The 17621-nt window shown below is 33.3% G+C and overlaps 1 protein-coding gene across 1 annotated transcript; it reads right to left on the minus strand.

The window, feature by feature from the left end:
• Positions 1 to 5: 5 nt before the first annotated feature.
• On the minus strand, positions 6 to 17541 carry LOC147068431 (acyl-coenzyme A thioesterase 9, mitochondrial-like). Its single transcript, XM_085953127.1, has 10 exons — positions 17404 to 17541; positions 14987 to 15084; positions 13707 to 13952; positions 12233 to 12348; positions 9877 to 10099; positions 7828 to 7960; positions 7414 to 7569; positions 6307 to 6409; positions 5054 to 5167; positions 6 to 536 (listed from the first exon to the last, which is right to left on the minus strand). Exons 1-10 carry the CDS (start codon positions 17460 to 17462, stop codon positions 450 to 452), a joined length of 1335 nt encoding a protein of 444 aa, XP_085809253.1. The 5' UTR covers positions 17463 to 17541; the 3' UTR covers positions 6 to 449.
• Positions 17542 to 17621: the final 80 nt, after the last annotated feature.

Consider the following 17621-nt stretch of genomic DNA (forward strand, 5'->3'; position numbering starts at 1 on the left):
TATAGCCTATACTCTTCCCGCAAGTGCAAGCAATAAGTTTACAAAGTTTTATCCCAATCGGATGAACGGTATGGCTGCGCATTAAATACGAACAAACAAACACACAAATATTAATTTTTATATATTAGATAAATAATACTTGAATAAAACAAACAACCATTTCATGGCGGTAAAGTAGTGATTTGCATGGCATTGTTGCAGAATACTTAAGAGCTACGAAGAAAATGATTTTCCCAATAGGGATAATCTTATATCAGATAATGAAATAAGGCAGAATAATTTATTATTCCTTGTACCTCCTCAAATTAAATTCTAGGTTACAAAAATTTGACACTATTTAAAATTATGTTAAACGAGTTGTGACATGGAAATAAAATTGATATTCAGATTTGAACACATACTGTTACGAATATCTTTGACTATGATCGTGATACCGTTTCGAATAAAGCCTATGCAGGCTTTAAGCCCATCACCCTCTGGAAGTGTCTACGGCCATCTAAATACATCATGGATTCGTGATAACTTTTCGGCATTACCTGCAAATACAAAAAGTTTTACTATTAATTATTACTAAGAAAACAATTTAGTATGGACGCATTCTATACAAAATTAGCATAATGATTCTGACAGTGTTAACCCATAGCCGTCCAAGCACGAGGATTTCACGTGTGGCATTTTTTTGTCTTTTGTACCAAGCACGAGAAATTCACGCGCCTGAGAAGGCACGTTTTCGTTAATTTTTTGGGACGTCCATAGGCATCTATCGAAAAAATAATGAATTAAATAAGTTTAAGAAGAAGATTTCTGTACCATATAAAATTATGATTAGCAAAGTTTCTTACCAAATAAATAAATTATTGTATTTTTAAATGTATCACCATGAGAAAGTGTCGCTGCGAATATCGTACTGAATTGAGTACATTTTTAAATATAGTTTTTTGTGATTATGTGACATCTATTGTTTAAATTGTTGATCTAATATGTTTTAAAACAGCTTCCTATGCTCTACAAATCAATGATTAGTGAAGTTTTCAACCAAATAATATATTTAAAAAATAATTGAAAACATCCCGGATTCCGAGACCATTTTTTTATCAGCTTCGCCCGCCCGTCAAGTGTAAACATCTGTCGAAACAGCCACTTGATATGTTATTTACAAATGCTTCGAAATATTTTTAGATGCAGGGTAAAACAGGGAACGTTTTAAAAACTATCGATTTGTAATATTGATGCATTCTAGAACAAAGGACCATACACAAATCATAGTTTGAGAAAGATGGCAGGAACTTCGCGCTCGTATACATTCGATGAAATTGCACGTTTGGAAGACGCGGAAATTGAAAAATTTATGGAGGATTCGGATAATAGTGTTTCTGAGGATATCGGCCTTTTTCCTAATCCACCTATCTCCGATGATTCCTCGGATTCTTCGTCCGACGATGAAAATGCCGACGGGGCAAGTGCGACAGTGAGAAACGGTGCATGGCAGTGGAATTCGACTCGGGAAACGGAACTAATTCCATTTACTGGAGTTCCAGGAATTAGCAGGACTGCAGATTTAGCACTGGAGGCTGAGAAGATTGAATATACGGCCTATAGGATCTTCATCACAGCTGCATTTTGGCCGATGATCGCAACCGAAACTAACAGGTAACGATAATAACATATTTTGCAATTATTGTCATGATACTAGGTATAAGCGATGTAAAGAAATTGTTATGGTGAATGTATTTATTTATCATAATGTGGTTTTGTTGCCTCAGTTCGTGTTTTTATCAATATAAATCGAATTCTAGTGTCTTACTGGATTCTCATTAGGATATTATTAGATCTAATTTTGGGCTATGAAATAGATAATAAGATCGTATTTTACTCTATTTCCGTTTTTTTTGTTTCAGATACGCCCAGGCAAGAATTTTACAAAAAGCGGAACCTACCTGGAAAGACACAACAGCTGATGAGCTAGAGGCTCATTTTGCTCTCAGCATTCTGATGGGAGCCCAATTGAAGCCGACTGTGAACTCCTATTGGTCCATTAGGAAGTCAACAGAGTCACCCTTTTTTGGAACTGTAATGCCACGGAATCGATTTACATTGCTTTCTCGGTATCTGCATTTTGCTGATGATGCAATAGCAACACCGGGAGATCGATCTAAAAAGATTCGGCCTGTTATTGATCATTTGAGGCATAGATTTCGAGAAGTTTATAAACCGGAGGTGAACATTTCACTGGATGAAAGTTTAATGAAGTTCCGGGGGCATCTTTCATATGTTCAATTTAACCGCAATAAGCGCGCCCGGTTCGGCATAAAATTTTATAAACTTTGCGAGTCTTCCTCGGGGTACGTCTTTGATTTCAGTATTTATACTGGAGAAAAGGTCGGAGATCAGACCCTCCTGTCCAGTGAAGCGATTGTCCATCACCTATTGACCGGGTATGAGTCTGATGGACATATTCTTTATCTGGATAATTGGTATTCATCTCCCGACCTTTACTTCAGACTAAAGAATGGAAAGACGAACTGCGTAGGTACAGTGAGACCGAACCGAAAAAACATGCCTGTTCAAATGAAAGGCAAAAAGAAGGTAAAACGAGGCTCTGCATCTTGTTTGTACAGTCATGGGCTCATGGCAATACAGTGGATGGACCGTAAACTGGTCACCGTGATCTCCAACCACCATAAAGATTTGTCCATGACTGCGACAGGCAAGACAGATCGAAAAACTCGTCTGCCAATCGTCAAACCCCAGGCTATTATTGACTATAATAAATGGATGGGTGGTGTCGATCGGCAAGATCAAGCTTTAGCTTCTTTTCCGATCATGCGCAGGTATGTTAAAGGCTATAAAAAAATTTTCTATTATATAGCTGATATGGCAATGTTCAATGCCTATCAGATATATAAAAAAAAATTTCAAGTCGATCTGCACTACAATGAATTTAGGGTAAACGTGGCCGAACAAATTCTAGAAAGGGTGACTCTACCAGCACACTCCACAGGTCGTCGCAGTATAGGGGTCTCTCCGATGAGACTACAGGCGAAAAACTGGGGTCATTTTCCGAGTCTCATCGCCAGCACCGTAGGAGGGAAAAAATACAAGACGCGACAGTGCAAAGTGTGCAAAGAACAAAAGAAGGGGAGAAAGGAGTGTCGATGGGAGTGTGAAAAATGCAAAATCGCTCTCCATGTGCCTGAATGCTTTAAATTGTTTCACACCAAAATAGACTATAGTGTGGGATGATTATATTTATGTTTTAACGAACTATTTTATGTTTTTTTTAAATGTCTTGTTTCTACCTAACTCATTATATATACATATTTTAATGCTTTATATTAAACTATTATTTTATTTAGCTTTTAAATTAATATGTAAAAAAAAATATGTTTGTTAACGTTGAACCTCCCTTTCTCTTATTATATATGTTTTTTTTTATATTTTATATGTAAATATAATTTTATTTAGCATAGAAGCTTAATTTGACATAAAAAAATTAAAATAGGTTTGTTAACTTTGAACCTCCCTTTCTCATACTATATATTATTATGTTTTTTAATATTTCATATGTATATATAATTTTATTTAGCATATAAGTTTAATCTATGTCATAAAAAAATAAAAAAAGGTTTGTTAACTTTGAACCTCCCTATATCATTTATATACCGTTTTTTTCATTTATAACTTTAAAATAATAAGAAAAAAAACGTTTTTTATGTATGTTTCAAAAAATGTTTAGTTCTAAGTAACACTTTTGAAGATATTCATATTTAATTATGGCAAATAATTGTACAATTCCAGCACAATTGAAATGGTTTGAATGGTTTCGTTAAATATAAGAAAAAGAAGAAATTTGTGAACATTTTTCAATTTTGTAAAAAAATTTCATAAGAAAATTAATTGCGTCTTATAATCTAAAGATTTTTTTAAATGTTAATTGTGTAATTTGTTTTGTATTTAGCAGTAAACTTGAAAGTTTGAAAAAAAATCAACAAAAGTTTTTATTTATTGAACTTTGAACCTCCCTATCTCCATTTTCATGTGTTTTATTATTTTTATATCTCTGAAATTATATTAAACCATCCTTTTTTTATATATGTTCCAAAAATCAATTGATTTCAAGTTACATATTCTGAGTTATTGATATTTGATTATTGGAAGTCATTTTACCGTTCTACATACAAAAATAAACTTGGATTGAATGACCAATGTGTGTTTCGGAAACTCGGATGCCTATGGGTTAAGAGCATGCTGTGAGATTTTTTTATATCCAGCTATGAATAATATGCTAGATAAATAATATTTAATTCCTATAAAATAAAATTGATCAACATTGATGAATAGATAATTTGTAAAATAACATACACGTGATTTTTGGCATTTTTTCTAGCCATTCCCCATCAACATACTTCCATCACAAAATCTTTTACCCCCCTTTTTAAATTACGTGATATTTTTTTTTACTGCCATTCATTGAAAATCAAATTTGTTGAAAATGACAATCGATTTCAGTATAATTTTCTCACAGAATAAAATTTTGTTTTGTCATCAAATTTTCTACAACCCCCCTAACTTAACTGCTTCGTTACACATCATCAAATAACATCAGACCACTCCCTCTTAGATTGTGATGTCATATATGGATGACCCCATAATATTTACTACAGTGTGACTTTTATATAATGTCTCCTACGTCAGAGCGCTACATGCGCTAACACTGTTGCGTCAAAAGCTCTTTAGGTGTTCACCTGTCATAGCAGATACTTTTTCTTTAACACTATTAAAATGAATTAAAAATATTCTTTTGTTTCCCCTCATCACAATACTTCTAGATTCAAAATAATGCACTTCGTCAGCTTACGCAAAGATTTAGGCATTTTAATGTCAATAAAACTCGACGCGATATCGATAATGGTGAGGGGAAAGTAAATTTGGGAGACGGGTTTTAGTTCCAGCAGCGACCGTGGTGACATAGAAGTCTTGACATAAAAGTCGCACTTTACATTCAATGTAGTACTATGTATATGTTTTTGATTAAATATGTTGATATTTTTACCTGAGGGGCCTCATCATCAATTTTATATGTGTAATGGAAAACATTTGTTGTTGAAACAACTCCCGATTTGGGATCGAAGACCTCAGCATTGACAAGAATTTGCATATACTGCACCTGAAATGTAAAAAATATATATTTTTTAATTTTCACACAATGATATTACATAAATCCGAATAATATTCATTAATTTATTGAGGTATCATATATTTGGTTGGATAATGATCCTCAGCTGTGACAGTTAGGATGAGAGCGATACTTAGTTGAATTCTAATATCACTCCTGATCGTATTAGACACATTTTTATTATAAGCTTCAAATTACGTAAATTAATAGATCCGTACAACACGGGAGCGTAAAATGAAATAAGAAGTTTGGGAGCGTTTCTCTTTTGAAAACGGAAGTGTCATATCACTACAGTGGAGGGGATGGTTAGTTCACAGTTTTAACACATCGACGAGAAGTTCTTGTTTGAGAGTAGTGTGATAATATTAAGTACACAAGAAAACTGTTTTTAAAGTGGAAAAAATTTCCACATCAGAATTATCATGGCTAAAAAAATTCTAATCTAGTAATCAAAGCTAATAACAATAATTGATGTTAAACAGCCTATTTCAATAAGGCTAAAATGAGGTAGTTGTCTTTATTAGTTGAATGCCATGTTAAACAGTAGGTACACAGTTCTCTAAATTAAATTAAACATGTTGAAATTATATACAGCTTGCGTTTATAATATAAATCAAAAAAAAATATAGGTGAATTTTTCAAAAATCGTTATTAAAAATGTTATTCTAGGAGTAAAACAGATGGTTTATTATTTTTTCAATCAATCCCGATAATCAAGGTTCTACTGTAAAAATGTCTCGGTGATTTACTTTGTAAATTAATCAAAAAACAATATAGCTTTATAAATAGTTAAATATTATCATGATATAGTGAGTATAAAAACCATACGATTATTGCTTTTATTTCTTTAATTTTTCGACACCAACTTTCCATTATTCGTTTGATGTGGCTTTTAAAAAACCTCTAAACATTAATTGAAATTTGAAAAAAAATTAGCTTCTATTCACAGAATTATCTTCAAATGATTGATATTTTGTTATATTCATTGGATACATATTTCCTATGCGAAAAAGTGTCTCCAAACCCTGCAATATTTTTATGTTTCACTGAAATTTCCATTTAAGTATCGGTCAGAGTTACATGAGGAATATGACAAGCAATAATTTTAATAAAACAATCCGCATACTGACCTCTGTATATACAATCTGTGCGCGCATTTTGATCAAAGAAGAGACATCTACTGGCTTGTGAAACATTATGTCACTGATGTGCAGAAGAGTCGGACGATACTTACTGAAATAAGATATTTTCTCTGTAGAAATTGTATTGGAAAGGGCAACAATGAAAATTTTTCATCGTATTTCTGTGTCATCGATTTCAAATTATAGCAAAACCCCATTAATTCGAAATCGACAGAACAGAAAATCGAAAAAATTCAAATTACAAAATACAAAATGTATGGCAAAACACAGAAAAGCTCGAAAAAAAAACATTGTTCCAAATCACTAAAAGTATATTTTATGAATTTTTGTGAAAATTTCAATTCACTGAAAATTTAGAATAACAGTGTTCGTATTAATGGGGTTTTACTGTACATAATTATTGAACATATATAATTTTGAAAAACACTTTCTGAGAGAGTATATTATAACCAAAAGAAAAAATCTTTTTATGAAAAAAGTAAGTCACTCCGACGGGGAATCGAACCCCGTTGCTCCCGGGTTTACGGCCCATCCTTCGCATTTAACCAATATGCTACGGCATGAGATACTAATTGCGACAAATTTTAACTATTGGTCAATTTTAATACCTACTCATCAGCGTTCTTCCAAATCAATGCGTCGGATGGGGCGTAAACCCGGGAGAAACGGGGTTCTTTTTCTTACTTTTCTTCTTACTTTTTCTTACGGGGTTCTTTTTCTTACTTTACTTCTTACTTTTTACTTTTTCTTTCTTACTTTTTTCAAAAAAAGATTTTTTCTATTGGTTATAATATACTCTCTCAGAAAGTGTTTTTCTAAATTATATGTTCAATAATCAGAATGATATACATATTCTTAAATCTTGTGAATTATTCATTGAATAAAAGAAATAGTTAATTATAGTACATAATTATTATGCACTGTTGAACAAATTCTGTCACTGTTTTCAAACTAATTTATATCATCATCAATAGCCTGAATAAATCCACTGTTGGATGAAGGCCTCTCCAAACTGACTACATTCCTCGCCGTTATTTCACTCAATTATTATGCCTCGAAGCCAGCATATTTGCCACATATATTTTATTTACAAACCTGAAGACCCAACCGCACGCCCAGCTTAGTTCCAAAGCTTGCCTCATCAAAAATCCACCGAAAACTTTGTGATGAAGATTCCTATCCTCAGGATGTGAAAATATCATATTGTGCAACTGGGCGTCCTTCATCCACATACATCCAGCTGGTAATACACTGGAAAAAGAAAAAAAGATGATAAATAGAGTGCTGAATATTGAACGAATGTAAGTACACCGAAAAGCAAGTTAAGTAAATCGATTTCAAAGTTAAAAACACGATTGTAAATTCTACCATAACTATTTTCAATATTCTCTAATTGATAAATAATAATCTAATTTTATTATTCCAAGAAAATAAAGATATTTATTTACATTTACTAATATTTTTAAGGATAAGCCAGATCAAAACAATCAACAAACAAGTTATATCTACCTTGCTTTGAAAGATGGATCCCGAACGTCAAGCGTTCTCACAAATAAATTGTGAATCACGAGCTGTTCCTCTTGATCAGGCACACCTTTTAAAAGTGATGCTGCAGCTGCACGCTGACGTCGTCGTTTTCGTTCTACAACAAACAATTTTGTAAGATTTTAATTTTAATAATCAATTCGTGCATACTCCAGCCTCGGAGCACTGTATCGTACCATTTCCCTCAGTACAACAACGTCACAGCTCTGCAGTGTACAGACCCTTAAGGTACAGTCAGATGCTACATCCATACAGGATGCGCATGTAATAATTACAAGTTGAACAACCATCATTTAGTCTTCAGAGTAAAGCAACGTTAATATAATAACTTATAAATCTGAAAAATGTGATGGGAATATAAATATTCTTCAGAATGCCGGAAAAATTTTATAATTTAGAAAATTATAAAATTTTTATATTCAAAAGGTTTAAAATCACTGGACTCTAAGCTGTCAAAAAGTGATATATTTTAACAGCCCCTCTCTCTTAGCTGTGTTAACATTTAGAGTGAGATAGACAGACGGCTAACGACTAAAGTCCATTTCTGTGACTTTTTACTACACTGATACGCCTCTTTTCCTGATTACCTCGCATAGAATTAGATCAAATGATATTCACTTGTATTAATATATGTATGTAGTAATAATTAAATAAGTAGATAATATATTATGTAAAAAGGTATTTTAAGGTTTAGAAGATATTACATCATTTTCATGCTATTATAGCCAGAGTGCAAAGTTATTAGGCGTATTTATACTCTAACTAGTCTAACTGCTAAGAAGTTTTAGAGATAAATCATAGTCAAGCACCATATAGACCAGCCCTGGGCAAACTACGGCTGTATGCAGCCCGAGAAGTATTTATGTGGGGTCCGCGAACTTAAATCGTATTTCTGAAAAAGTTTCTTTTTTTCTAGATTTTAGAAAAACATTTTCAATAAAAACTCTTTAAGATCAAATATCAGCAATGAACATTTTAATTTGAAATATCTATTAATACCAAATCTATCCAACCCTTAGACAATAGATACATCCAACCCTATAATTAATGACCAAATTCCCCCTCAGAGACCAAAAAATTAGAATTGAACTCAAAACAATTATAATACAAACCGGTAATTTATCCTGACGTTTCGCAATAAACTTAACATTCCTTGTATCTAAAAAGAAAATACATCCTTGAAATGGCCCGAGAGTTACAAAAATTTCTGATGGGAATTTCTTCCGAAGTCATCTGAAACGATTCTATAAATCTAGACCACCCCACCAAAGATCCAATGCAATATAGTATTATTTTTTTTAAATATTTGTCAGTTGTAAACGCAAGCCTGAATTCATAGGCCCATATTATGATCTTAATAGGATCGGATATGGTCAAAAAAATGTTGTGTTAATAATAATAAACGTCACTCTGCGCAGAGGTATCAATATTTCAAGTTCCGTGATTTCATCACTTTTACTGCTCCTGTCCTTCTATTGAAAACCCAAAGAAATGAAAGACTCCTGACCATCCCAACTCTGGAGAAGTTATCACTATATAGGAGTCTTATACACTTCATGTATTAAATAATTCGATTTTCAAATTGAACGATTGAAATATCATCATTGAAACTAGAAAATTGTGTAACTCCAAAAACGCTACTTTACAGGAGAGACAAAAAAACATTATGGTTTCGTATACAAATATAATGGTTATGGAGTGAGGTCATCCATGATTTAACAATGTTACAATTTGGAAAGACGGGTAGATATTAACAACGGCCACTAGAGTTACACATTTTTCTAGTTTCAACGACGATATGGATATATTACTTGCGGTTTCGAAGTAAAATAAAAGACTTGAGGGTGGCCCTACAATTCTCTTCAAATGAACCTGCAAAGCAAAGTTACTTGAACCGTAGTATTAATTCTAGTGGTACATTCACTTTCTTACGTTTACGCTTTATCTCTATGGAAGGTTTTTGTCAACATGTTTGATATAGACCAATAAAATGTATCCAGTATATTTACTCACGTTCCCCTCCATCCAATATGGCCTGCTCTTCTGCATTACCTGGAACCAGTTTATTTACGACTGCGGCCTTGCAATTAGTCGGATCTCTGGCTGCCATCAAGAACAAGGCGCGAGTGATTTTCATCCACTTATCATGGAGTTTCTGCTCCAGCCAGACCACAGTCTCAATAGATGAACGTCCCACCCACGAAACGTGACCCGAAAGTCGGATGTCAGCATCGGGCTACAAAACATTCAGATATCATACTTCGAGGTACTTGTAATAAATGCTAATGTAAATAAATGCAGGACTATCCAAATACACAGTAGCAAGTCACAACAATTATACAGAGGCAAACATTTTGACCATACATAAAAAGACACAGCCTTATAAAATTTTAGTATTAAAATAGTTGATGGCATTTCTGCAACATTTTTAGTGTGGTACTGATACCACCTAAACCATGGCATCCTCAGAGGATCCAACGCCATGAGGCCTGAATCATCATTGGGCGGATTCATGCAGACATGATCAGATCGACTACGATACAGAAATTTCTAGCCCGTAAGAAATATCGTTATTTTGTAAAAAAAAATATGTCAAATCATGCATCGAATCAATATGGTGTCACCTGCGCAGTCGAATCTAATTCTGGGGGCGCAATGACAGATGGTTCAGTCAGCACGCACCGACGCATGCGCAAGAGACCGTCCAATCGCTTCGAGTGAGATTGCGAGGGAGATTGATTCGTTTTTGGCTCTCGCCTTTGCGTCGGTTGCTCGGAACCGAGACACCTCCGCGAATTATTTATTTTTTAAAATACTATGTTTTATACGGTGTATTGGTTACTGTAAATATATTCCGAAAATAAAAAGCCCTGTTTCCGCCGTAAATCTGCGTTGTCAATTAAACCCGCATGTCCCCGAAAGAAGAAGCCAGCAGACATAACCTAGACATTACATCATCCCGGGGGGGTCCAGCACATCCTATCCTAGTCGCCATCTTTCTTTTCACTTTTCGATGACATGCGCATTTGACATATTATTTTGGATACTAAATTTTCTCTTCGTTATTACAAGTCCATTGGTTATCACGGCATTATTTCAGACAAAATTTATCAAGAAATTAAACATAGCGTTAACGTAGCATTCAAAGCTAATAATAATCTAGGATTAAACTTAAAAAATAGTAAAGATAAAATCAACCAACTGGAGAAAAGCGGAGTTTATAAAATAACATGTGGCACATGTAGTCTATGCTACATTGGTCAATCTGGCAGGTCAATCAAAACTCGTTTTGAAGAGCACCTCCGGTCTTTTAGGAATGGTAAAACAGATTCTCAGTTTGCTAAACATTTGATATCAAACTCGCATAGCATCAGTAACAATGAAACGCCACAATGTTTGCATATATGTAATAAAGGTCTAAAATTAAATTTACTTGAACAGTTGGAAATTAATCGCGAATTATCCAAAAGTAATCACATAATTAATGAAAATTTGGTAATGTATTCGTCGCCACTATTAAATATAATCTGAACACACGATTAAGACAATTATACTAATAATATTTTAATTGATGTCAATAAATAACCATCGAACACTGTAATTTTGATAAATTTTGAAAATTTCGATATCCATTTTAAAAAACCCACTTAGGGTTTTCAAAGTATTAATAATATTACAATTAATAATAATGTAAAAATTCATAATATTGCTAGAACGAATAAGAAAATGTATTCTGTCTCTATCTATACACGTATAGTATTTAAGCAAAGGCAAACGGCCTATCTGAATAGTCTTGATAATGGTGTTACAACCGAAATAGCTATCGACAAACCTTTTTAAAAAAACCTGTAGAATTTAATATTAATTATATTTTCATTTCTTGTAAAATGGAATTCTACCAAGTAAATGCTAACTCAATTAATTAATTAATCTAAATATCTTAGCAATGTCTGCGCATGTTCTGCTGAATCCGTAAATTCAATTCAATATCGAGAAGTCATTTAATGATTCATCTCTCAAACAATCATTTCAGAATAGCCTGTATCGCCCATATGACTCATCATCACCGTGTGTCATCATATGACACCATTGAAAGTTATAACTACGCAGATTGACTTCATCAATTGGGCAAAACAATAATAATAATTTATGGAATTGATTGTTTCAATGAACTTGAAATTTGGTCGTTAAAATGCTTACTGTGTTTGCCACATACGGGCAAAAATAGTGGTTTGCTACAAATGAATCCATAATGAATTCCAGCTAATTTAAACAGTAGTCGTCGACTCCTATTATCAGCATTACTTTCATATATTTAGGCTCCATCTAGTAGATAAGGTTTTCTTCAACGTCTTTGTATAAAACTTACTTTTGGAGATACGTCGGTGAAATCGACCTGGTCCACAAGAACCGTGACCAGAGTGTGTGGAGTCGGCGTGTCCGGAGGCAGTAACGGATTAGAAATATGATTGTGTGCAACCCAAACTGCAAAAATAAATAGCAAATACTGAGAAGGTATTCTCCTATGACATAGGTTAAATCATTTTAAGTTATAATTACATAAAAAAAAATACCTAAAATACCACTGACTTATGGTATGCCATTACACTTTTCAATAATGTTTTATTTAGTATATGGCTGAGCGTTTGTAGATTGTAATTTGAGATGATTGTGGATGTGGATCCTGGGGAGGGCGGTTTAAACAGGAGTCGATCAAGGCGCCATTTTGATGTTGTTCGGCTTTATGGCTGGAGAATGTCCCGGGTCATGAACTCAGGCACTAGTAGGCAAATGGTTCTGGTTACCACTCGCACAGACATATCTTATGTTTTACAATTGTGCGATAAAATATTTTAACATTTTTACACAAACATTCTTGAAGAAAATATGTTACTTGAATTTAAATATTATTCAAATAGTGATAAGATAGTCTCATGTAAAAGTTAGTAATTTATTATAATCTATCCATTATATTGCATGCAGTTTCAATTTCCATTATATTATGTAATTTAGCAATAAAATCCTTTTTACCGTGGAGATTAATTATTATATTTATTATACATAAATATTTCTCGTGTATATTATTTAAATTAGTGGTAGAATACGTTTATGTAATTTCTATCAAGTAAATAGAACAAAAATAATATTTATGTTTTTTCTATAATATTTCATACTGAAACAAACTTTTGCAATGCTGTATATTACCAACTGTAACGTTTCCCCCTTGTCCTTCCCGCGACCAGCGTGCAGGCGCTCGACCCAGATGACTAATTTGGTCACACATACACGATGATTCGTGTTAGGATAACGTTTGATAAGTTGCTTCAAATTATAAAGCAATGACGTATTGAAGTATATTATTATACTTTGATTATTTAAGTATTCGATCTTAATTGTAAAGTATAATATCAATAATACTAAATTAAAAGATAATATAATATCAAAGAATATATTATACCTTTTGAAATAAGCATTTAGCTTACAAAATGCCTTCATAATCATGATTTCCAAGTGGTAACGCTGTGTAACATGTGAGTTAAAACATGTAAGAAAAATCAGTCATACAATATTACACACAGATGACATCCAACATAAGGAAACGCTTAACTAGTTAGTGTTGATTTCTCCTGAAGGAGCATACGTCTGTTTATCTCGTTCCTCCCCCATGGGTTGGCGTTAGATTGATAAGCAACCAGGACATTCTACTGCAATTTGTAAATGGCTAAATACTTATTATTCTGTAACATCCGAAGCATTTATCATCCATAAAATACGATTCCGGATGCCGCACAAGCCTTTTTGTTTTCCAAATCATATTTATGTAAATAGAGTTGCTAAGTTACCCGCAAACATATCCATGTCCTCCATCAGCCTCCCGAGCCTGACTTGTCCCAAGAAGGTGACATATTTGTCTTGCAGCATGGTGTCATTGGAAAGTGGTATAATGGCAGATGAAAAACTGTCCTGCATTGATCTCGTGGGCAGTTCATCCTGAGTGGCGGGCAAATATTTTGCGAGATGCAGTCGCGATGGTGATAGAGGTGAATATCCTCTCTGGACACCCATCGACTTTTGCAGACTTTCTTTCACTGCAAAAGAAACATTTAACAATACGTTAACTAATAGTACTTATTACATAATATTATGTTACTTATATCACTCTTGTAAGATATTGGAATAAAAGCCTTTTTTAAAAATAGTAAATGTAGGTAAGTACATTCAAATATTATTACTCGTACACACTGGAATATTGTTTTAATAGTAGGTATATAGGTAATTTACTAAGTTACATGTAAATTATATGTAAAATATTTCACGGTGGCACAGTTCGCCGTGAGCTTTCTTATCGGAAAGAGATGACCGTATATTACGGTCTCCAATTTTATTAGATTCAACATGAACAATAATTCAATTTTCATAACTGATTTTGGCAAAATTCATGAATTCAAGAATGAAAACCTAATCTAACCTAACAAATAATCCAGTATATCGGCTATTTTCAAAATCTTTTTGCTGCTGGCTTCCTGTAAAGTGTAAACCGACAAGAACCGTGTTTTATTTAGACATGAATTTTATGTCAGTACTATACGACCCAAAGAGGCCATATATTTCCGATACAACATTTCACGGTGATATGGCGAAGTGCATACGTACAACTTTCTGGACACGCATTTACTAGGGGTTTTTACATTACTTTTACTTTAAATATTCAAAATATTAAAAAATTGTTTGAACCCTGGGTCACAAAAAATGACTCAAATGGAATAATACAAAACTCAAATCAACAATAATTTCAATTCAAATTCCATCACATACTTACCCTCCCGGTCGATAGTATTTAGTTTTTTTGTTAATTTTATTCTACTAAGTTATTTATGATGGGCAGCCATAACAGTTGTCAATTATCTGTTCCCTAATGATTTTCTTCTTAATTTTCACGAAATTGTGTTTATGCACTTAAGTTCAGTTTCCTGTGGCACCACAAAGACCGCCACATACATATAGCAACTTTAATAGTCGTACAATAATCGTAATTGATGGGTGTTAAAATGTAATACTTTTGTAAGTCAGGGACCATGTTATTTATTTACTTGTATATTGGGGAGTATGTTAAAATACTTACCAACACTAATAAGTCCAGCGGTAGCTTCCGTGTCAGTACTCCGAATTGTCGTAATACTCTTAATTGAACATTGAAAAACTCCATTTTGGGATATATTCCTGCAAAATAAAATTAATAATAGCCATTCATTGATTTCAAATACACCACCTACATGATAACTATAAAAGAGCCACAAAATGGTAATTGGTCTTGTAAGTAAATAACCCACGAAAGCCGCGTCGCGTCAGCTTATAATGTTGTGGGTCCCAAGTTTGAATCCTGAGTCTGGTAAAAACACATATTGTTTTTCAATGTGTGTGTGTGTGTATGTATATGGACCTAATAGGTTGAGCAAGCTTCTTGCAAAAACAAAAAAAAAACTGCTAATATAAAAACCTCCACTCTGTGGAGGTCCATATAATATTCTGAGGATCGGACATGTTCAAAAAAAAAACCTTGAAGAGAAAAAGAAAGATATTACACTAATAAATTATATTACAACACTTGATAGTGATTCTAAGACGTTTTTAGTATGGTTGAATTGGTGACAATAGAAAAATTTATATTCCCTGATGTTGACGTCTTCGCTGTGGCTTATAACACTAATGCAAGATGTTTTTATCTCAAGGAACAAGTGTGACCTTACTACAAATGAATTTGAAGTGAGAAATGACTTGCAGATAATTTGATCAAGAATTTCAATAACCTTTTTCACCTTTACATCCATATCAAAAATCTATATCTGTACCAAAAATGGATCTTCTTCAACATCTTGAGGTTCAAATAAATTAATAATTTATTTAGGGCTACTTAAATACAATTATAACATAATAAAATATTTTTTTATTGATGAATAATTCACAAAAACATCTCAGATACCTACTAGAAAAAATCCTTGACGCCCCAATTTCTTGAGCGTTTCAATATGTAATATTATATAAATACGGTAACCGGACAAAACAGAGCAGTGACAAAACAGAACAGCCAGGGGAAAAGTGAAAAATTATTTTTTTAGAATCTCTTTAGGTTAGTTTAGGTTAGGTTTGGTCATTATTTCGTTGTACCTAGTCACCCAATCATTTTGAACATATTATATTGATTAAGATGAAATATCCTAAGCTTGCCGGCAACACCGAGTTAAGTCCCGTTTATTTGAGGCTTTCTAGCGATTAGGAATGCAGAAATTAGGTATATAATTTGATTTATTATGGCGTATTGAAAATCTGTGCTATTAAAAATCTATCAACATAATAGAGATAGGACAATTTCAATATTAAATTTATATTTTTCCTGAAAGGTCATAGTTATATTTATCGTTGTTCTGTTTTGTCACTGTTCTGTTTTGTCATGTTCTGTTTTGTCATGGAACCGTAAATACTACTAGTTAAAATAGTAGTAATTAAATAGGACGCACATGGCTCAATTGGTAAAGCACATTGGCGCAAATCCACTGGATGAGGTTTCGAGTCTCGCTCGGCATCAGTATTTTTTTCAAAGATTATTTCAATATTATATTAAATAATAATATAGGTATATACTTAGTATGATTCTAACATAAATTAACTTTGAATTTATAAGATAAATCACTACTTTTACACCAAGCCACTATGGACATTCCGCGAGGAAATACCTTGACAGACTATTTATGTTACATAACCCACTCATCCATACACCTAGGATCAAAAACACAGATGATTCTAAACCACCTGAAATTGACCAAGTCACAGGATGCAAACTCGCAGCCCATGATTCACAGGAATTTTAAATCTTTAGCAATACTTTGTTAGTATTCAAGCGCCTCATGTTTCCCTAATAGTTAAGAAAGAGAATGAAGTGCAGAAAGACCATGTCTTATGTAGCTTGATAGCCTTCAAAGAGACTTGTAAGCGCTGAGAGTGATCAAATAGAAACAGAAGACCGGGCAGAGTGGAGGAGTCTGCTTGAGGTGGCCAAGGTCCACCACGGGCTGAACTTCCAGGGAAGAAACAAGTACAACTGTAACTACTGGCATCTGAATACTAGACACTAGATACAAATAAAATATTATTTTAATACACTTCCATTTAGTTATGACCGTCAACCTTTTTATCAGTCTCACATGAATATTGTTTTGTAATGTGTATAGGTCGGTAGTTACTATAATATTATGTATGTAGGTAAATCTGTTCTTTTCGTGGCAAATCTAAGCCGTTTCTGATCAGAACTAACTCCCACTTTGAATTTCTTAAAAAAGACACAGGTGCTGTTAACCTGTTTGTTTACAAAATAAAAATCACGTCTATACGTGCGTGTGTAAACGTTCAATTTCTAAATTAACCCTAAAGTTGCATGACACGTACATTTGAACTACCCAAAGCTATTTCCTATTATTGTTTATTAATAATCCAGTAGGTGTTCTTACTTGGAGTCTAACAGAATATATTTTATAACGTCCTTACCCAAAAAGCGTCCGACATGTATCTGGGCGGAGAGCTTTTTTAAAAATAGCCCGGCTCATTTTCGATAAATGAATACTTCACTTTAACACAACAGTGTCTCTTAATATATTTAGGATCGCAGACAAGTTTCAATTACGGTTCATCAAAATAGCTGAATCATTTATTCGCAAGGTGTAGTGTAATACATAATATTAACCAACTTCGACAACCTTGAGCGG

Source organism: Rhyacophila brunnea, unplaced genomic scaffold, assembly GCF_057557595.1.
Source record: "Rhyacophila brunnea isolate RB1 unplaced genomic scaffold, BYU_Rbru_1.0 scaffold_3, whole genome shotgun sequence".
NCBI classification, from domain to species: domain Eukaryota; kingdom Metazoa; phylum Arthropoda; class Insecta; order Trichoptera; family Rhyacophilidae; genus Rhyacophila; species Rhyacophila brunnea.